Genomic DNA, 21,605 nt, shown 5'->3' with positions numbered 1-21,605 from the left:
GAGTATGGATTTTCATAAACACGCTGAATGTTGTTTCAGAAAGCATGAAGAGAAAGCAGTTGTTTATTTAATTTGCTACATATTTGCTTTACTGACTTTGGATTGCTGTATGTGTTATGTACAGTGTAAAAAAAATTAAACTTTCACAACATTTATCTAATGGTCTGTTTGCTTTGTTTCTTCATGAACAACTTTCCCAGAAAACCCACCAAAAATGCCATTTATATGCTATGTTTTTGCTGCAGAAAAGTCACTAATTGAAAACGTCACACCAGGCTTTTCTTAGTAGTTCAGTGAGAGTAGCTTTAATACAAAAAGCTCTGTATGTTCATCTGCGAAGAGGAGACAGAGAGATGCCCCCTGGCATATCCCCTCCCTGCTTAAACCATCAGCCAGCAGAACTGCAACACACTAAGTTCACAGTTTTCACAATGCTAAAGCCAATTCAGGAGTGTGGTACGTGGTTTGCAGAAGAGGTTGGGTTTTTTCTCAGCTAATTCTTTACATTACATTGCTAAGCATTGGTGCATTACTGTGTCCTAAGTAAGTGCATCGACACCGACTTAAAAGATGTTCCTACTCACTGTGTATTACAGTGATGGTCAAACAAGCTACATCCTTGTGCAAAACCTGCGAGGCCACTGTACATATAAATATATACATCTAATAATTTAAGTGTTGGGAATGTTTCTTTCATTTGCTAATTCCCATTTCCTGTTCTCCTTCCAATGCATTAACCTTCTGCACTGAGGTCTTACCAGACATTTGTCGGTGATTTAATATTGCATTCCAGATTCTGCAGCAGAGACCACCCCTAGATGAAGGAAAGTGGAGAACAGTTAGGAAAACTCCCTCATCTCTGTTGCCTTAAAGTGAGCAAGAAGTAAAATCTAGTCCCAAGGATATAGCAGTTACGACAGTACATAGCAAAGACTACACTTCTTCAAGGTTATAGCCAGAACTTCTTCCAGATTAGCCTAGGGTTAGCAGCATGATAAGAGGACTTGAATCAAGGAAAAATAGGTTCATTATGCCTATTTTCCATATGATTACATCATCCTGAAGGGTGTAGAAATAGCTCCCAACCCAGATAAATGCCAAAACTCAGTTTGCAGCACCCTCAGTGTAGCTGACACAACTAAGATGTGAAAAATTTTACAGTAAATCTGAGATGACAGTGACAGCAGTGCCCACTGAACTGTCACTGCCTGATCTGAATAACCAGACTTCAACAGGATTTTTTTAAAAAGTATGTTAATTAAGCTCTTAACAATGAACTAAGGAGGACTTTCTTACCGCAGTTGAAGGTATCGTAAATCATCTTTGGTGATATCATTAAGGACTGCACTTAGTGTATAATCTTCTTCAGCAAACTAAAAGGCAAATTTATCAATAAATTAATCCTCATTTGAAACCAAGCTGCTAATTATGACTACAATGGCCTTTTGTTAAAGGTGATTTTTCTTTCTTTTTTTTTACCCTCTTAATGGCATCCAAGTCTGCTCCATGTTGTTTCAGCCAGTTCGTGAGCTCAGGGTCTGCATTGTCCCTAGAAGTTACTGCAGACTTTTGGGAGTCTAACAGAAAATGAACACAAAGGTTTATATACCTCAAAACTAGGAATAAAGTAGTCACTTTCAGGTTACTGAAGCTTAAACTATATGTTTGTTTATCCTTTCCCCAAACACATGGCCCCATATATCTGCATGCAGCTGTCAGAGTATGCAGTATCTCCTCCTACCTTTGGGTTTAAGTTTTAATTGAAGCAAGTGTAATTCCTGAGTTTTCTGCTCCAAAGATTGCCGTAAGAGGGTTTGATACTCCTTCTCCTTCTGAACAAGGTTTTCCAAAAGCCTGTTAGCATATGAAAGAGATAAAACACAACCACACTGAGGATAAGCATAGCTGAAAAAAATGTCATTTTTAATGACTATCAAAGGACAGAGACACGGCAGAGATACTGTCTTAAGTGGCATTTCTTATGGCTTTCAGATTTCATTTGGTTGTCTGAAACTCACTTAGCAGTGGCACTTTAAGGCTTTCACCTGCAGAATTTAATAAATAGCTTGTAAATTCTTTTCCTATAGTTTTGTAGCATCCCTGGGCAGAGTTGCTGCCTTTATACTGTAATTTACTATTCAGCAGTATAACACTGATGTTTTACCAGGGACTTTCTGATCACAAATGTACATCCCATCCACAAGGAAGAATGGGACCTTCAGCTGTTCACACACCAGCAGCAGCCTATGAATGTCACCCGTGAGAAACAGTGCAGATAGCTCTGCTTGTGCTCATGAGTGGGCAGCCTGTCCCATGAGCCAGGACTGAGCTTTGAGGCACTGACACTGAGTCAGGTCCAAGGTAGCAGGAAGGAAACCAGCACAGTTGCACAAATCTAGTAACTTAACAGTAGAAATCCAACGTGACATTCTGCAATGAAAAAATTACACAGAAACAAAACTGTACTGAAGGCTGTTGAGTTGTCATACCAGTACTGCCAGAGTATTCCAAATCCATTTGTGTTCCTGGAAGGGCCAATAGGTGAGCAGTATTTATGTTAAGTATGTATGTCACTGCAGAGAACAACATCTGAGAGCTTCTCAAAGACCACAGTCTTTATAGGAGGGTTACCTTATGGTCTCCTGCTTCAGTGTGCTCAGCTCCTGGCTGAGGTGCTGCTGAGCCTCATGTGACACCACAGAGCTAAGTGTGCTGACTCCTGATGTGATGGCAGTATCCTCAGCTTCATTTTGTTCCGAGGGCTGGAAACTGTCCTCCACTTCATCAGTGTCCTTGTCCCCCCCTTCAGTCTCTGATGCTGGCTCAAAGTGAGTGCGAAGCTCTGGTAAAGGAAAGGGTAAAAATAAGGAGGTTTTTTGACAAGTCTGTCTTCAGAGGGGTTGCAGTTTGTTCTGGTGGGGGAGCTTCAGCTGGGGCAGTGGGCTGATGGCACCATGTGCTTTACAACACCACTCAGCAGGGGTGGAGCAAAGCCTTGGACAAGCTGCACCACAGATTCTCTGGTATCAGTTCCAAAATGAGTGGTGCTGTAGTGCACCAGTGGGGGTAGGTAGCAGTAGATTACAGTCACAAAGGGGAGAAATGTGATGAATAATAAGACAGTTAATAAAATGTTCATGAGAAACCCCTGCAAGCTTGGGTTTTTTTCCTAAATAGTAAAAAAAATAATTGTTTTCCCCTAATGCCCTGGACCAGAGTTTACAAAGCCTTTCTCTTTTCCAGGTAGCATTTCCAACTCCTCAGAACTTCCTGCAGAAGCCCACCCTTCTCACCCAAGAATAGCTGCCATTTTTCTTGTACAAACAAAGTCCTAAAGTTTTAATTTGGCCAATTTGGCTTTAAAAGCCTTGGCAATTTTGGACTGAACAGGCTCACCATCACTAAGTGCTCTCAGAACTTAAAGAAGTTACAAAAATACTCGCAAAATTTCCAACTTAACCTATTCCTAGGCAGTTCTTAGTCATTTATCCTCCTCCTCCTGGTGATTTTCCCTGATGGCCATCTGTGGGGCAGATTCACCCCCCTCCTCTGCACTTCCTTCTGCACATCTGTTTCACAGCACAGCAATAGTTTTTCAGAACACATAACCAGACCTGTGCAGTGTTACCCATCCTGAATGTCATTAACGTGTTTTACAGATTTTCTTTCTTAGTAGAAAATCTCCAGCTTAGAGTGAATTTAATTTGCCTTTTTTTTGTCATGGTTAGACCACACTGGGGGTGCAGAACCACTGAGTTATCTCCTCATTATGTGCTTTTGTCCTGCAAGTACAGCATTAATCCTCTAGATCAACACTTCTTTCTCTGCAACATCCTGACCCTGTGCTTTTGATGACGGGCACATGGGATGCAGTTAATGGCATGCTGACAGATTAAACATCTAATCCATTTGCTGTAACTCTTTGATATACGGAAAACCTTTTTTAAAAAAAAAGAATTCTTTTCAGCTGCTTTGATTTACCTGGAATAAGAATAGTGACTGCTGCTTGGACTGCACGGCGAATGATGTTATCCATGGCAAACATCCAGTGGGGTCTTATTAAGTGATTCCTTAATACTTTGTTCACCTGTAAAAGTAGAAGAAAACATTTGCTTCCACCTTAAGAAAGATAATCTTGTTTTTCAGTAGTCATAGTAAGCTTTATAAGGTAACTTGTAGTGTCTTACTCTTAGTGCATGTAGCACTAAGACCCTCCCACCTTTGAAAGCCTAAACAACAGATTTGTTTTAGGCTACAGCTTTCAAACCATTTCCAACCAGACTGTGACATTCAAGCCCCTCTACAGTACACACAGGAAGAGGATTGAGGAAGAGTGGGGCAGTGTGAACCCCTGGGGTGAGCTCTGTCCAGGAGCAACATGATGTAGTGGGAGGTGTCCCTGCCCATGGTAGGGGGGTTGGAAATAGACTATCTTTAAGGTCTCTTCCAGCCCAAACCATTCTGTGATTCTATGAAAAAATCCTCTTCCTGCGCACTAGCAAAGGAACTCACAGCATCCTGAAATCCAAACAGCACCAGATGAATCTGATTGATGGAAGTGCTGTCAAAATCCAAATCCATTTTCAACTTGGATATGGTAGAAGCCATCACCCTCTGCTCTGGAGAGTGTATGAAGTCCCTTAAAATCCCAATAATCTGCTTAATGTGGACCACTGAAAGCTGCAATTCTTCAGAGCTCTGGGGAAAAGATAACGAATGCATATCAAGTAAATCCCAGAGTCATTAAATATCTAATTAGAAAAATATTTTTAGGGTTACATAGCTTTGCTTATGTATATTTCACATTGATGAAAAGGAAACATGGAACTCTTGTTTCTGGAAAGTCTCTATTTTTAACCTTTTCCTAACAAAAATTTAAATAGTAATTTCTATTTTCAAAAAAATAAATGAAGTCAACTGCTGCTGAGGCTGACACAAAGGGAATAGGTTCCAGATTATTTCAGCAATGTACTGCAGAGGGCAGCTCTCCTCCATGAAAACAGCAGAGTGAGTCAACAAGAGACAAATTTTTTAGATGCTGTCTTTTCAATTAGCTAGATCTGGACTTATATCTAATCATGCAGATATTTGATTTCCTTAGGCAAAAAACTATGTTTCTATATGCTTTTATCCCGAGTCAGAAAAAGAACAAAAATGACAGTGATTCACAAGTGTTCATTCTGTAATTTGCAGTCCATAACCCCACAGTTAAAGCCATCCAAGTGTCTGTAAAAACAACCAACTGCATAATTAAAAGGTAAAGGGAGAACTATTACATAAATTATGGAAAAGAGATGATTACAGCAGTGCTACGAAACAGCTAGAGACTGAAGTAGGACTTGCCGTTACTAAATAATACTACCTGGCTTGTTATTTGCCTTTTGACATGGGTAAAGAAAAGCTGAAGTGAAATTACCTGTGCAATACACTCCTGCAAATTAGAAGCAACTTTATCCTGTTCTTCCTTAAGGATTTTGTACAGGATTGCTCGGCGTTCGCTGTCCTTCCGCAGCAGAAAGAGTCCAGAATCCTTATCCTCCACGGAAGGAGAGGCACTCCTGTCCTCCGAGGCTGAGCCCTCATCAGGGACACTGTGTCAACCACGAGAGACCTCAGCATCAGTAATGCAGCAGTACTGTCAGAAGTGAGCAGGGATACTTCTGGGGTTAAAAAGTGAGTTAAAACTACAGCAGCAGATTGATCAGACTGTTGGACACAGAAGATGGCTCAGATCCTCTGCTGGCTTAAAACCCACTGAAGCCAGAAGCACATGGCTGATTTCAGCCTGCTAAGGAGCTGCCTAGTGTCAGTCAGCACTGGTTCAGTTTTGAGGGGGAAAGCTGAAACTATTCCATTTTCTAGACCTATACTGCAACACTTCATTTGAAAGTATTGCTTTGTGCTTTCTGAGCAGAACAATTGTATTTCTGCTTCCCCTTTCCCACACTGTTTCATGAGTACATGGAAGGGTCAGCTCTTCAGTTAACTCCTGAATCCGTATCCATTCAGTCCGCAAGACAACTGGCATTTATTCACTGGAGGGAGGAAATTATATAAGTATATGGAAACCTTAAGGAGATTAAGTATGGACAATACTTAAATTAATTGCCTACGCAACTCACTTGCTGTTTAACACCTGCTTATCTAGCATTATGTGAAAAAATTGCCTGCAGATAAAATATAACATGAATTACATCCACAGAATCTCTCACAGGTGTCAAGCGACAAGAAAATGCTTTACCTTAGTAAGTGGGAAATGGGATGCTTTGTCTGAATCTCTGAAATGGATCTCTTTGGCCTTTCAAAAAACACATCATGCTGAACATCAGAGTCTGGTGAAACGGAGCCATGCTCACTGCTGCTGCTGCCAGCCTGCTCTCCAGAGACTGGCAGTGGGAGGGATGTATTACGGTTATAATCTACAAAGAGACATTGCAACTTGTGTAACAGAACTAGGCCAACAAGGACAACATGCTTGATGCTGTGATCATCTTCAGTGATACTGAGACCTCATTTTGCAAAATGGCTGAGGGAAAGGTAGCCTTGCTGATAAAAAGCAGCAATACAATTCAAAATCATTACATGGATAAGCAGTAAAAGGTGCAAACAAGGTAACTGCTGAACTCAAAGGCAGCACAGATATTCATGACATGCCATTTTGTTACCTTCCCTTGCACACGCACATATACACACACAGTCTCCCTCAGTTCTCGTTCCACAAAGTGGTACAAGTGGATGTTTAGAGAGCCTGAATTTAACCAATAGAGGCTCATTAGCTGCTCCACCACAGCCACCTGTCAAAGCAGAAAGCACTCTACTACCTGCCCTCCTCACCTCTGCCTGACTGTTATTGGGCATATAACTGTCCTCTCCTCACCTGAGGTATTTGCCTCACTCACCTGTCCCCTCACCCTCAGTAAGGACAGTCTCAGCACCATCCCAAAGGAAATCTGTTGTCCCTTTCCAATTCATCCTGATAGCAAGAAGAAATGAAAAACAAACAACCCATATATTGAGAGCTTGCTGTAATCCTGACTGCCAGTTTGCAGTTGTGTGGTAGGAAAGGTAAGTTGTCAACTCACTGCAGTTGTGTGGTAGGAAAGGTAAGTTCTGTCAACTCAGAGTGCACACATCCATGGAGCTAAAATATCAGAAAGGTTTTTGATGCTTGTCACTACAAATTATGTGGAGATAGAGAAGGAAGAGAGCTAGAAGTTGAAAGTTGTTCAGAAAGCTCTGACATACTCCATGGCACTCGACTGATGTTCAAATGGCTGAGGTAAAACGGTCACAGAAATGAAACAATATATGTCACTTTATGAGAGCTGGTTCAAGGCATCTCAGTAGTACAGAAAATTGGAAGCTGCTGTCCCAAGAGTAAGGGCTGAGATTTGCTCTGGGCTGCCTTTATTATTGGAAAGCAAAAAGGGACAGGGACAGGATGTAAAGATGGGGACAAAGCTGAGGAAATGGGCAGTGAGAGAAACAGTAGAGGGAGGAAACAAAGTGAACTGCTGAGCCTGTGGTAACTGCTGGGTCAGGACCTGCCTTAGGCCACCAAACTATCCTCAGAGATGGCTGCAGCAGCCAGCACAGCCCTCCCCAGCTCCAGCACGGCAAAGCACACACTTGTCTGCAGTCACACTGCCTTTTCCTCTCCTCACCCAATAAACAGTTCTCATAGCATTTGCCCACTCTGCTCATGCCCATGGCCAGCACTGAGCTCACTTCCTGCTGCAGCTCAGAACCCTGCAGCATGAGATCCTCAGGCTATCTGAAGGAGCTCCATAACCTCATTGATGAGTGGGAGAAGAGGAAGGCAGAAGGAGGGAGGGGGTGCAAAAGACATCTGCACCTCCCCTTATATTTGACAAAGAGCCTGTTTCTTGCAGGACAAGCTCCACCCTTTCTAATGCCATGCAATTTTTCCAGGAAGACAACCTCAAGCAAGAGCTGAAAGGCCACAAGAGAAGATGACTGCAGTGGGGCAGAAGGCTACAGCCTACCAATAGCTCCTGAGTGCCACTGCCCTGGCTGAGCAATGGGAGCTCTCCCATTACCCCAATGGAACTGCAGGGACTGGAGTATTCAGTGCCCCTTGGGACAAGAGATGATACCCATTTCCTTGCTGAAACAAATTCAGCTAGATGTTATAAATTCCTTACTAGTTTTTCCGCTAAGAATTCCATTCTTTGAAAAGTTCCTTGTTGAGGGGGGAAAAATCTCACAAAGGGAAGCAATTCAATTTGCACTGGGAGTTTGTGCATATATATGTGTGTGTGTGTGTGTGTGTGTGTGTGTGTGTGTGTGTGTGTGTGTGTGTGTGTGTGTGTGTGTGTGTGTGTGTGCAAACAAGGGAAAGAAGCAGCAAGACCAATGGCTTTGCCTGTTTTTAAACTGACAGTTCCTTTGAATACTAATGCTTTATTTGGCAGATCTATATTAAGGTCATTATCTTATCACTGAGAAAGAGGCTGATATATTTGGGGGGAGGGAAGAAGGAATATGCTATGCAGATAAAGCAACCCACAAGACAGCTACTTCAGCACCTTTGTCCCAGATTTCCAAGTTATGTATCAAGATTGAAAATGCTGACCCAAACACCTAATAGACCCACATTTTCAGGTGCCAAACACCTACCCTATAAAACTCAGACCTCTGAAGTGTATGTAATTGTGAATCCAAAGTGTCGAATTCCTTTGGCAAGTCTACACCAAATGTCACTTTTCTAATTTTAATTCACTACAAACGAGGAGAGGAAAATGGCCTTGGGAGGTTTCAGCAAGCAATACACAAAACAAGCAAGACACCATATTTTCTGGGAATTATTAAATTTTAAAAAGTGTAATTACAAATCACAGGCATTTTCAACAGCTGAGTTCCTGCTGCTCTCCTGGCACAAGCAATGCCATTTGTGAAAGACAGTGCTTAATGATTCCAATCTTTTATATAACATATAATGGTGATGTTGACTTGGATTTGGCTGATAATTACTTACCTGAAGGCTTGAATGCAATTCTGCTTTTCTTGCCCTTGTTCACTTGCTTCAGGAAGGAATCTCTGAGCAAATCAGATGCTGTAACACGTTTGTTAGGATCAGGTTCAAAACAGAGCAAAATAAAGGCCTTTGTTTCAGCAGATACTGATTCTGGAATTTCAGGATGAATCTTAAACATCCCAACCTGCAAGTAAACACAAGTACTAATCATTTTTACTAAACAACTGCAAGGAGACCATGGGCCAAAGCTTTCTTATAATACAATCTCTCACACTCCTCCTGACTCTTGAGGAAAAGGAGTCATCCAGGTACCTACATAACGCAGTAAAGTGACAAGGTTCTAAATCCTGTTTTACTTCATTGCAAACATGGTGTGAATATCCATGTGATATTACACAAATGTCAAGATATGGATGTATCTATCTGCTTGCAGGCAATCTTGGGATCTGGGCATTATCCACACCAAGTGCTTCAAATACTGCTTCTCTTACCAGCCACTGCACAGGTTTCCCATCACCCCTGCTCAGTACTGAGTCTCTCAGCTGCTGCCTCCTCCAGCACATTTGTGCCCAGGAACAGGAATAATTTCCTCCTCTAGCACTGACTGCCTGGGGCTGCACCTGTTCTGCTCCTGCCACTGCCAAATTTCCTTGTACAAATACACACAATGACCTTGCCAGACCTTGTCACCACCCCCACACTCGGGCCAGATGTCTTCCCTAGTCTTATAGTGTTATTTAATTCTTTAATTAAAAAGCATATGATGTCCAAAAGACCCTTCTTAAACCTTTCCCAAAGTAATGAGTCTTTTAAGACTTTCTTTAAGTAATGAAAAATAACCTTCTACAGGTTGCTCCCTAGTGATTTTTCCAGCTCCTTCACTGCCTTCTTATTCTCTAATGTCAATCTGGCATAACAGTTTCAAAGTGAGAGTTGTATAACCCATGTGCACTGTATGGCATGTGTCTGGTGAGATTATGGCTTGTAATCCAAGCATCTTTACATAAAACATGCTCTGGAGAACAAGCAGAAAGATAGTGGCCACAAGGGAGACAGCAGCCAAGCAGTTAAATAAGTGCCAGCTGCTTTTAAATCATCTCATTATACAGCTGCATTAACACACTGTGGCACCATTAGGCACTCACAATGGAGTTTCAGCTTCAGTGCAAGCTGAAGCCGAAACTGCTGAGCTGTTATGCTCCTGTTTGAATGACAGTGCAGAAATAAAATGCTAATCATGCATTAAGGCCTTCCAAACCATGGCTCCAAGCACATTCAGTATTTTCTGCATGTAACACTTTTAAGATACGCAACTTGATAACCTCTACAATTAAAATGATGTATTAAGAAACTGAATGAATAAATAAAAGGATGTTGCATCCTGTTGACAGGACACCACATCCATTTATTTACCTTGTCTGATAGAGCATCTTTATCTGATTTGTAAAACCATGTGTGCATTTTGGACAGTGCTTTATAAATGGGACAGATATGGTTTCACCACTTAAAGAGTGCCAGCCCAGCAAGATTTTGTCTTTGGAGCAGAGAGAGAAGACAGTCACCATCTTCTTGTGCTCTGACAACTGCTTTTGACAGGTCTCTCTTTCACAGCCAGTCAACTCTTCCTTGTGCATTCTGGGGACAGGCTCACAAAGCTTCAGCTGGAGCAGTGTCAGAAATGGATAGCCCTCTGGTGCCAGGTCATATCCTTATGCACTAAACAAAAATCTAGATAATTCCAGACCAGGACTAGAAAATCTGACAGCTTGTCTCCGATTTTATCTTAATCTCTGTGGCTCAAGGGGAACAGGTTTTATCACAAGCATCCTGGAGTTCTATGACAACAGTAGTTTACTTTGTATCCACTGAATGTCATTTGTTTGCACTCCTTGCATACAGGCACAGATGCACATGTGCTATGCTCATAGATTAAATGCCACACAATGAACACCCAGACAGGAACTATTTCCAGTTCTTGGGTTACTGTAGTCCCTTTTCTCTACTTTGACCAACTCTTTGGTCATTTGCAATTTCTATAGTGGCTGCATAGCCAGACTTAGACCTTCCCTCTCCTCACCTGCCCTATGCACAACAGAGAGTGCATGTGTGGAGCTGGGGACCTCAAAATTTTGATATCCTATGTTTTCCAGACTTCTGTTCTCTTTTACATGTTTGCCCAGCCAGCCTGCTTCATTCCTGGCTTCAAACCTAGTTTCCAGCTTGCTTACTTCTATTACACAGAAAAAGGTTTGCAATCTTTGATGCCTAGCAAGATGCAGCTCCAAACAAGAACTGGCAGAGCCAAGACATGGAACACAAAAACCAAATGCCTGACTGTAGCACATTACCACAGTCTGCAATAAGAATGCTAAAAGCTTTGCCACATCCTTGAAGAAAAAAAGGCAAGAAATGTATTTTTTAAAATGCCAATTCTGAGACTTCAGAACACAGCCTGCAGCCTGGAAGTGCTTATCAACAGTACATCAGGACAGGCACGATCCTGCCAGAGCTCACCTTGTGAACCTGTGCAGAGCTTATCAAGCCCCAAAACTCAAACAGCACTTCCTGACAGTTCAATAAACTGCGCTGAAAAATAAGACATGTAACTCATGAGCAGTTAAACCTCGTGCCAGGTACATGAGATGAAAAGGCATCTGCCAACAGAATTGTATCTGACGTTTACAGCGATGTGGAAAAAAAGTCTCTTTCCACGGCTCCCTCAGGAAAGCTTTAGCAAGCCAAACCACGTTCACCCAGGCAGCTTCTTTTGAGGTAGTGTCATAGGTTGACAGCACCCAAGGTGACATATTATACTACTGAAAGAACTGCATCAAACCCCACAATCATTCCTTTCTTTTCTGTTTAGCTGTGGTGCATGGGAGAACTCACAGGCCTAGTATGACATAAGGCATTACATGCCATGCTGAATTGCAGCCCAGATTACTATACCTATGGATAAAGGTGATTTTTTGATTTTGCCACTGTGGTTCCATTCATGATTATACTAATGCTCACATAGTGACTTTCAAAAAGACACACAACAGAATTTAAAGCAGTTTGCTGGGTTATGGATGGGATATTTTCTCCATTATGAGAATGGGGATTCTGAAACATAAATGAAAACTTAGTACTTTACTATGGGTCTACTGCAAGCCAGTGGAAGAACCAAAACTTTTCAGTCTGCACAATCACAGACACACAATCACATCATATCTTGCACACTACTGCTAATTTTAGAGTTAGAACAAGTAACTTTTTTCAAACATTTATTATCAAAACTATCTGAAGAATTTTCAAGTGTTAATTTGTGCACTTGAAAACAGATGCACTGAGAGAAACAAAGTACTAGAGACCACAGCTTACTGAGGAGTTAGCTCTGATCTGAAGGACTTAGAATGTAAAATACAGCATATTTTACACCTGTAGTACATACTGAAAATCCTGAAAAGCTACATCCCTGACCCCTTCCACCATACCTTCGTAACATGTTGCAGACACTGGGCCTTTGAAAGACAAGGCAAGCAGAAACTCTGGGAGAGAAGCTTACAAAAAGACTTAAAGGAGCAGAAATAACTTGTCATTGCTGGGGAGACCAGTTACAAGAAGGAAATCATAAAGCAAGAGCAGGAGATGACAAAAGTAAGATGGTAGAGAATATTAGTTTTCATAAGTCTTCACTCATTTTTTCAGATTGCTGCTCTGAGTCATGACCTATTTCCAGCACAAAAATAACTTCTCATTCCCCAGAGCAATACAGCTTAGAGCAGAGAGAAGGATCATCCCAGTGAGAGTTAAAAACACAGGTCAGACCGTTGCTTTGTGCAAAACAATGCATGTAACAAAATGTTACTACCAATTAATATCATAAAATTTTGTCAGTATTTGAATATTCATAAATTCTAAAGCAAAAGAGTTGCACTTACTTTAAACATTGCAGCTTGAGGCTCCCCTAGTTCATGAAATGGAGGTTTGCCCGTTGCCATTTCAATAATGGTACAGCCTAGTGACCAGATATCAGCTGGTGCACCATATCCTCGTGGTCCTTTGTCGATGATTTCCGGAGCCATGTACTGCAAGGTTCCTAATCAGGGAAAAAAAGAAGTCAAGTGTACAGTCTTCATTCTCATTTAAGAGGATTAACACATTACTCAGCAAGCCAAAAGTTGTCAAATGCAACCTCTATAGCCAAAATGCTTGATTTCTCACATCAGCACTGAAAAACAGACATAAAATTATGCTTTAACATCATTTGTATAAATCTTTTTGCCCATCCTTTCTAACAGAAGGTTTCAAAATGCTGAAAGTATATTCACCACATCATCCAAAAAGCTTCCTGAGAACATAAAATTTTATCAACAATTCCTACAGACACCGAATTGTAAAGATTATGCATGTAAGAGATGATGAAAATCTGCAAAGTGACAGAAACTCTTCATGAGAATAATTTTTCATATTTTTACTCCTATAATGAGAACACTACTGAAAGGGAATTTCACATAGTTTGAAAATAAGCTTTTTTTGTAAATATAAGGTAATAAATAGGTGCACCTATCACAACTTTGAATTCCAGGAAGTCTTGGATGTGCTTGGGATTTCAGTACAAAATGAAATTGGAATCAGTGATACTGAATCATATACTAACACAGCTAACAAGGTCTTCCTTCCATACCACCAACAGAAACTTCTAGATGTTCTGTGTGTTTCGAACAATACAGCACTTTCTCCACCTGAATTTCTACCAGCTCTGTTATGACATCTTTGAATTATATTATAATCTAATACATAGAACTTTATTATTTTTCTTCTCAAGACTGCAATAAAACTACACTGTGGTAAAGTAGTGAATAAAGGACAAGTAAAGAACAAGTACAGGACGTCTGGTGAAAATAAAAGGGTCTTAGTATTGCTATGTTCATTAAATGTGGCTGCTGCAGAATGAGAGTTCAAGCCACAGCTTTGCTCTCAGGCTGTGTGTCTTGAATGGAGGGATATAACATTTAAGCCACTGCAGGTCTGACTCTTCAAATCATGTTCTTTTATTCAGTAATGCCTAAAATCCAGAGGTTATGTACTGAGTTATGGAACAAAACAAATTGCTAGAGGTCCTTTAAGACCCTCTGGGCCATAGCTACCTGCTTACTGATGTTAAATCCAAAATGATAGTTTAATTAAAATACTTATTCTCATGGTAAAGTACATCTCTGAGGCACAGACAGGGCTGCAAATATGTGAGAGAACAAAGAAGGGCACAAAGAAAGATTTACCTTTTTACCACAATATGGTGACTTTTCTTTAGATACTTTCTCCATGTATCATCTCTAATAACAATGAGTTGCTAAAAATCCACTAAGGAGTATGTAAAATACAGGCAAAGACAGAATTATTTTCTTTTACTACCTGCTCCAACCATAATAGCAATTGGCCATAATATTGACTTCCTGGGCCAAAATTGTATTTTGGACTGTGACGTCTAATAGCCATAAAAGGGTCTTCCATCATGACTTCAGCTTTTACCTCATGGAATCCCTTTAGGTACTTCAAGTTTTCCAAATATCCTGCAGAAGTGAGCAGCACAGTACAGCTATACCTCACAGCACATGGTAGTGCAGCTATTTTCCATGGAATGCAACTGCATTGAACCAATCTAACAAAAACAGCTAGAACAAACACTGCAGGCAAAACCTGGAAATACTATTTTCCAGAAGAGTCCTCTACATATTTGACAATTATCCATCCACTTGGATAAACAAAATGATTCATAAGAAAATTATTTGCTGAATAATTTGTCTGGAAAAAAAATGTGAAATTTCTTAAAAGAATGCTTCAGAATCCAGCATTTAACCAGCTCTGTTCAGACCTAGTGTCATCTATATATCTATCTGTGTGGCATCTCTAAAATGACAAGAATGCTTCTTGCAGCCCTTCATTCTTAACAAAACATTTAAATGTTGCATTTGTGATTCCAAAGGGGACAAATAACATACTGCTTTCTTCTCTTTAAAGAACTCCTAACAACTTCATTTGATTCTAGCTACAATCTTGATGGCTTTGCAGGAAATAGATTAGTTTAAAATGCCTGCACCTGATGAGAAGTTGATCTCATGAGACACTGATGCAGATATCACATGCTGTGTTCAGATCATGATGTAATATAGATCTAGTTTCCAATTCACAACCTTTGCTAATAATGAGTAAAAAAAGTTAGAAAGGTAAGTTATTTAAGAACCTTAATTTTATTTTCATGGCTTCCCTTTTGAGAAAACTGGAAAAACTGCAGACTCACCACCAGACAGGTAAGGGAAGCCTTGTTATCACTTAAATGGAGGTTGTTGTTTTCTGTCTTCCACACACAACTGATGCCTTTGTCTGTCTGCCATTTACTTTAACTGCAGGCCAGTAAGAGGCTTGTGGTATCAGCCTAGCATAAGGCTGTATCACAAGTAAAAACATATTATCTTTATCTCCACTGATCACACAAAGAAGCAACTATGTGACCATGTATTAATTTTTCAATGCGGAGTTTCATTTGTTGCTCAGCAGCTTTTGTTTTCCCTGAATGTTACATGTCTTTACTATCTTGCTGTATTGAAAGTTTTTCTGTAACACATCAGCCTAACATTTTCATGACAACTGTTCTTTTTACTGCTGTTACTCTAACACCAAGTCAGCCAGTTGATTGGGTTTTATAATTACTGCCTCAAAACTGAAAGTTGAGTTTGGTTTTCTGCACTTTTAAATATACATCTGAAAAGTGTGCATGTGTGAGTTACTAATATCAAGATTATTTAAAAAAAAGTTGCTCTATTCAAGTGTTTCCAGATTAATTGCAACAAATCAAATGTTACTTAATGAAAAACACTTAGAAGCAAAACTGTTACCCCATCATATTTAAGAAGTTGTGAAACAAAAAAGTAAAATGTAAAAAATTTACATTAGAAAAAAAAGAAAAGAAAGATAGCAAGTCTGGGTTTACGGTGATCACACTCTCATTTACTCTTCCTTGAAAACAGAGACCCAATTGTGTTTTCATCACAAATCCAAAGAGCCCTTGACTCCAATGCTAAATCTATCACGAAAACCCTTATAAACTCTGCTAAATTAATCTTACCTGCAAACGTTTCAGTGCATGGGTTGACTCCTGCCAGCCGTTTGGAAGTACCAAAATCAGATATCTTAACCACGCCACTATAGGTGTTCACCAGAACATTATCCCCCTGTGGTTTGTATATGAGAGAGAGAGAGAGAGAGAGAGAGAGAGAGCAGGGAAGGGAGGCATAAATACAAGTTCTAAACCCCAATCTCAATACTCCAAGTTTGCAGTTATCTTGATAATATTCCTTTCTAAAAAGGATTTTTTGAGAAGCGCCAGGGAGAAGGGGTTGGTTTATGTTTTCCTTTTAAGCTTCCACCAAATCCTATTAAAACTTCTACTGCAGATTAGGGCAAAACTAAGATAAAAAGCAAACCAAACAAGACACACCAAAGGAAAATTTACCTTTATATCTCTGTGTACAATCTGGTTCTCATGGAGATACTTAAGGCCTTCCAGAATCTGCTTGGTGTAAAATTTTATTGTAGGTTCTTTCATTGGGCCCCACTTAGATCTTAAGAGAGCTGAGAGGCTGCCTACAAGAGGTTAAGAAGCAAGTGTATCAAGATAGCAAAATCCCCAAATTAACATGAAACATTTAAGGCTGGATGAAGCCCCTGCTCAATATCCTAGTACATGGGAAAAGCAGTACCTACAATTGAGCCAAATTCTTCCTAGATCCCTCAAAGCTAATAATTTGTTGCTGCTCTTGACTGGTTCTTTCTTTCTTGCCAGGTCAGGTTCCACCTCCATGACAAGAGTAAATGTTATGACAGGGCTGAATGCATCTCCCTCACTTCAGTCTAACAATTATTGAGACTATGACTAGCACCCATTTAACTCTTAATGAAATAAAGACAAAAGGCAACATTGTATAATGTTGTACACTGTACTTCATGAACCACATGCATGGGCAAAGAGAAGCTGATTTTCTCGAGGTGGGGAGAGAAGAAAAACAAGAAAGGGCCTTTTCCTTGTAAATATGGGATTAACTTCTGGAAATATTCAGAGACAGGAAAGCAAGGCCCTGCTCAGAGTAGGAGACAGGTCATCCACACTTCCTCTACTTCTAATAAAACTAATCTTTAAGTAACACAAATATTTTAATAATGAAGCAAAACAAAGAACATTTTTGCTTATTCAGCACAAAATAAACTAACTGCAGCAGATCTACTTAATGCCACACAAATTCGGCTAAATCAATTTATAGTCCACACCCACAGCTGTCTAAAGTGAAGTTTCCTGAAAGAATCTTGCATGATCTGAACAGCTGGTTCCTTTTTAAGACTGGTTGCAGAGTTTAAAATATTTGAATTGGAAAATATTTGAATTGGTTCAATAATAACTTGACATTAGCAACTAATCACAGCACACTTTACTGTGCTTATATGTACAGGAAATAACACCAGCTGATACTGTTAAGAAGTGTGGGAAAACAAATGGAAGTGTTGGCATAAACTCATCACATCTGCATGTATCATGCAGGTCAAAGTGTCTCAGCTTTCAGGTGAGAAGGTCACAAGAATACAAAATTAAGCAACTTTCCTATCTTAAATGTCCCAAATGTATTTCATTACACTTTGAATGCTTGTGTCTGGATTGTTCTTAGAAAACCTGAACTTTTTTCCTGGCTCTCTTATTTCTGCTTTTATTTTGCAAATTATATTCATATAATAATTTAACAATCATTCTGACACATCCTTGACACTGAAGAGTGAATAGCAAAAGGGAGATGGAAACATAACCTAGAGAGGATATAGAGGGATTCACATCTTAAAATGTAGGGAAGGCTAGAGGAGTGAAACTGAAAATTATGAGCAAGGAACACATATCACTTTTATCTCTAATCTACCTAGGACATAGCAGTGCTTTGTATGTAGCAGTTACAAAATAGTATTTAACTGCTCTATCAGTTTTACTGCTCAACAGAAACTTATCCTAAAAGCTCCATCCATCATTCAGATGCTCAAGCTAAATGGACTATACAGCTCTAACTCTACTATTTTATAACAAGTGAGTATTTTACACCAAGTACTTTTAATTACTTTTCTCTAGGTTTAGAACTGTTACAGAAAGAAGAGAGGGTACTGGGACCTATTCTCTTCAAATCTACTCTTTACATTATAATGACAGATATAGTTAATGTCCCAACAGAAAAGACATATACAGTGCACAAACAAATCTACTCTTTACATTATAATGACAGCTATAGTTAATGTCCCAACAGAAGAGACATATACAGTGCACAAACATATTAAGTGCTTATCTATTGACTTGTAGTAATTTTTTGGTTCCTTTGAGAGACTAAGCTCAGAATGATACAAACCTCCTGGCACCTGCTCCATAAAAATCTTAATGTATCCATCTTCTGAAACAGATCCAAGATACTGGACAATGTTCCGATGCTTTAAATATTTATGCAGTGCTATTTCTTCATGGAGGGGTTGAGAATACCTTTTAAAAAAAAAAAAAAAGAATTGAGGAGTATTTCATCATGCAGACTACACTTAAATGGTAGTTGGACAACAGAATGGGATTTTAGGGATACCAATCCAATTCCCAGCAAACATCTTATCCCTGTCCTTCAAAACTCAGTGTGATTCACTGCCTATTCAGCAAAAGTACAGAGGTAGATCACAGAGGAAACCTGAGGGAGAAACAAGCCCTCTAAGGATTTACACATGTGAATCTACTCTATCTATACATAGTACTGTCTTTGCCTCCAAAACTCCTTTTATGCTTTTCCCCCTCCCCAAAAAAACCCACAAATGAGATACAATTGCAACCTAAACCCCAAAATATATTCTGGAACTTATGATATACATATTATCAAACTGTAATATTTATGATATATATATAAAATATCTTTTCAAAAAATAAAACTTCTTATTCTCAAAAGAGTACAGTTGAATACTAGGAGGAAGTAACAGCTGAATTTTAGTTTGCTGGGATTTTTATAAACTAACCACATAGAAACACATGCTAAGAGCAGCCAAGTTTTCAGCAAACAACTGCACTGCGTATCTAACAATAAACTAGGTCTTACCTGCTGTCTCTCTCAGGTATTTCTTTGATGGCAATTCGGACCTGGTTGCTAAGATCTCTTCCAGCATAAACTATTCCATAAGTACCTTTCCCTAGAACTATCCTGTCACCATTCTCATCATGATCATATTCATACTGCAAGCAGAAAAGATAAACAGAGCAGCACAGAAATGATTATTGCTAACATTTGACATTACAGAGTCTTAACAACAGTTATGTCCTATCCTGAGTTAGCAGAGCACAGAGGAGTTAGTGCAGTACAGCTGTAGGACAGCAGCTTACCCACCAGCCTGGTGCATTATACAGCTTGTAAAATTTCCATCTTACTTGCTTTGTAAGACAATCTTCCCTAACCAACTTTGAGGTGTGCTCATCCAAACAAGGAACACACCACTAAACCAGATTCAACGAAGGGGTGCTGTCAAAAGAGCCCATTGAGGCATTCTCATTAATGGGTGGGTGTTATTTTAAGACTCCAGACTCTCATTTGAGCTTTGCCACAGCACAATTAATTTCTGACATACTCCCCCCTCATTACAAGCTTTTCCAAAAGCCAAAAAGAAAATAATGACCATCTTCTCCAAAAATGATTAAATATATGAAGTGGTGGTTTTCACTGAGGCTGAAACATGCTGGGTCGTATTTCCAACTGCATAAGTCAATGCTAGTTCACTGACTTCAGTAAATCTACACTAATTTACACCACCTCATTGTCTGGTCCCATATAGTGATCTTGTCACAGAGCTCTCCTACTATAGAAGTCAGTGAAAAAGCTTATTGACAAATGATGCTTAATGAAAGTGCACCCAGACACTGTATAAAACCAAATTTCTTATGGAAGTTGGGTTAAGTAGTAGACTTGAATTCAAATCAGGGAACTGATAAAGGATATTGAAAAAGCACTTCTGCAAAGAGTTAAGAAAGGAATTGGACAGTTTCATAGTCTCAGGTATTGTCAGGAGTACACAGACCTCCCCTACTATCTTGCCCAAATCCAAGAGGCTATCCCATGTGGGAACACTGCAGGGCTCTGTGGCTTCATGTGAATTCTCTGTTAACAGAACCAAACAACAAACCTTTTTACAATGGCCATAGCTACTGACATTTCTGTCAACTACAAGTTTCCTGCTTCGTCCAATATGACTCTCTGACACAGAATGCAGCCTTGAGATCTATTTCTCTGAAGTATCTTCCCAGTTCATATTGCAGCTCTGTTACTGCAATGTCCATGTGTCAGTGACATTCCCTCCTCTTCACCTCAGCAAAGATGGCAAGTCTCATGCTGCTGTATGGAATGTGCTAAAGAAAACCCATCTGTCGTTTATCCTAACAGCATATTCTGCTCAGTGGAACTAAACTCGAGCTAGCACAGCTTTAGTAGTGTTTCATTTACCATATTTCAGCGCTTCACAGTTCATAACATAATCTTGTTATATGATAGGCATAACTGACCCAAAACGCCATATGCAAAACTTGTCAGGTTCTCTGGTAGGAGCACATCCAGATTTCACAGCTATCATATGACACAAAACTGTGCAGAAAAAAGACAGCAGTCACATTGCAGGATTTCAGATTGACAGCAACCCTATCTGCAATAGACTGGGCCCAAGCCAACCCTGTAATTACTGTGGAGAAAGCTATGTTCTCCAGTCTGGGTCCCATGATACATGAAAATCATTGGGATTTATAGTTCTGTGCTAGTTAGTAGACAGTTTAATAGACTAGTATATACTTGATGCCACTTTTTATTTGCCTCTTCTCGTTCCAAGAGCTACAAAGATTGAATAAATCACTGCTGGTTGCCAAAAGTCTGAATATGTAATCCACTGGATGTGCAATCCAACCACTAGGTATAAGTAAACAAGTGTTTATAACTGACCTTCTGTATGAATGTGGTAGGGCAGAGTGATAAGATATCCTATCTGGGGCACAGCAGGTACTCTTAAAGAGATAGGAACTTCTTCAATATCAATATACAGAAGTCAATACCCTAAGGCAGAAAGGACTGCCACATTCACCCCCTTCAACATACTTGTTAGCTGTAGAACTAGCCTGTAGTTTATACACAAAATATACAACCCCTTGCAGCAAAATTCTCATAGGAATTCTGACTGAAATCAGATTTTCTTCCCCCAGACTGTTCTGGATGTTATTTCTTCCTCTTCCCCAAACATAAACAGTTGTTTTATTAACTGCAAGAACTTCTACCTTCTCTGTGCTAGCAAGCCCATCATGACCATACAAAACTGCATTGTCCACATTATCTCTTCTTAAATGCAAGATCTCAGGCTACAGGAAGACATTAAGCTCATTTATACACTAAACTAATTAATTCTTCCCTTCTATATCTTGATTTCTGTTTTAACATCCTAACCTAAGAGAGTAAGTACAAGGTGACAATTGTGAAAACTTCAAGATATGTACAATGATATAACTTAAAGATTTAAAATTAATTTCTGTAGACATATCTCC

At 39.7% G+C, this 21,605-nt stretch overlaps 1 protein-coding gene across 1 annotated transcript in view; it reads right to left on the bottom strand.

Moving 5' to 3' along the window:
- Positions 1-693: 693 nt before the first annotated feature.
- MAP3K15 (mitogen-activated protein kinase kinase kinase 15) overlaps positions 694-21,605 on the bottom strand; it is a 52,644-nt gene continuing 31,732 nt past the window's right edge. Inside the window, exons 15-29 of the mRNA XM_009078846.1 lie at positions 19,135-19,268; positions 18,415-18,542; positions 16,494-16,624; positions 16,107-16,212; positions 12,922-13,079; positions 8,999-9,182; positions 6,242-6,419; positions 5,417-5,591; positions 4,513-4,698; positions 3,982-4,087; positions 2,632-2,842; positions 1,742-1,854; positions 1,480-1,577; positions 1,297-1,373; positions 694-814 (exon numbers count right to left, since the gene is read on the bottom strand). Coding sequence (XP_009077094.1) covers positions 694-814; positions 1,297-1,373; positions 1,480-1,577; positions 1,742-1,854; positions 2,632-2,842; positions 3,982-4,087; positions 4,513-4,698; positions 5,417-5,591; positions 6,242-6,419; positions 8,999-9,182; positions 12,922-13,079; positions 16,107-16,212; positions 16,494-16,624; positions 18,415-18,542; positions 19,135-19,268 — 2,106 coding nt within the window. The remainder of the gene's footprint in view (positions 815-1,296; positions 1,374-1,479; positions 1,578-1,741; positions 1,855-2,631; positions 2,843-3,981; positions 4,088-4,512; positions 4,699-5,416; positions 5,592-6,241; positions 6,420-8,998; positions 9,183-12,921; positions 13,080-16,106; positions 16,213-16,493; positions 16,625-18,414; positions 18,543-19,134; positions 19,269-21,605) is intronic.

The sequence above is a fragment of the Acanthisitta chloris genome, unplaced genomic scaffold (assembly GCF_000695815.1).
Source record: "Acanthisitta chloris isolate BGI_N310 unplaced genomic scaffold, ASM69581v1 scaffold5387, whole genome shotgun sequence".
Classification (NCBI taxonomy): domain Eukaryota; kingdom Metazoa; phylum Chordata; class Aves; order Passeriformes; family Acanthisittidae; genus Acanthisitta; species Acanthisitta chloris.
This window is presented reverse-complemented; position numbering and strand designations above follow the sequence as displayed.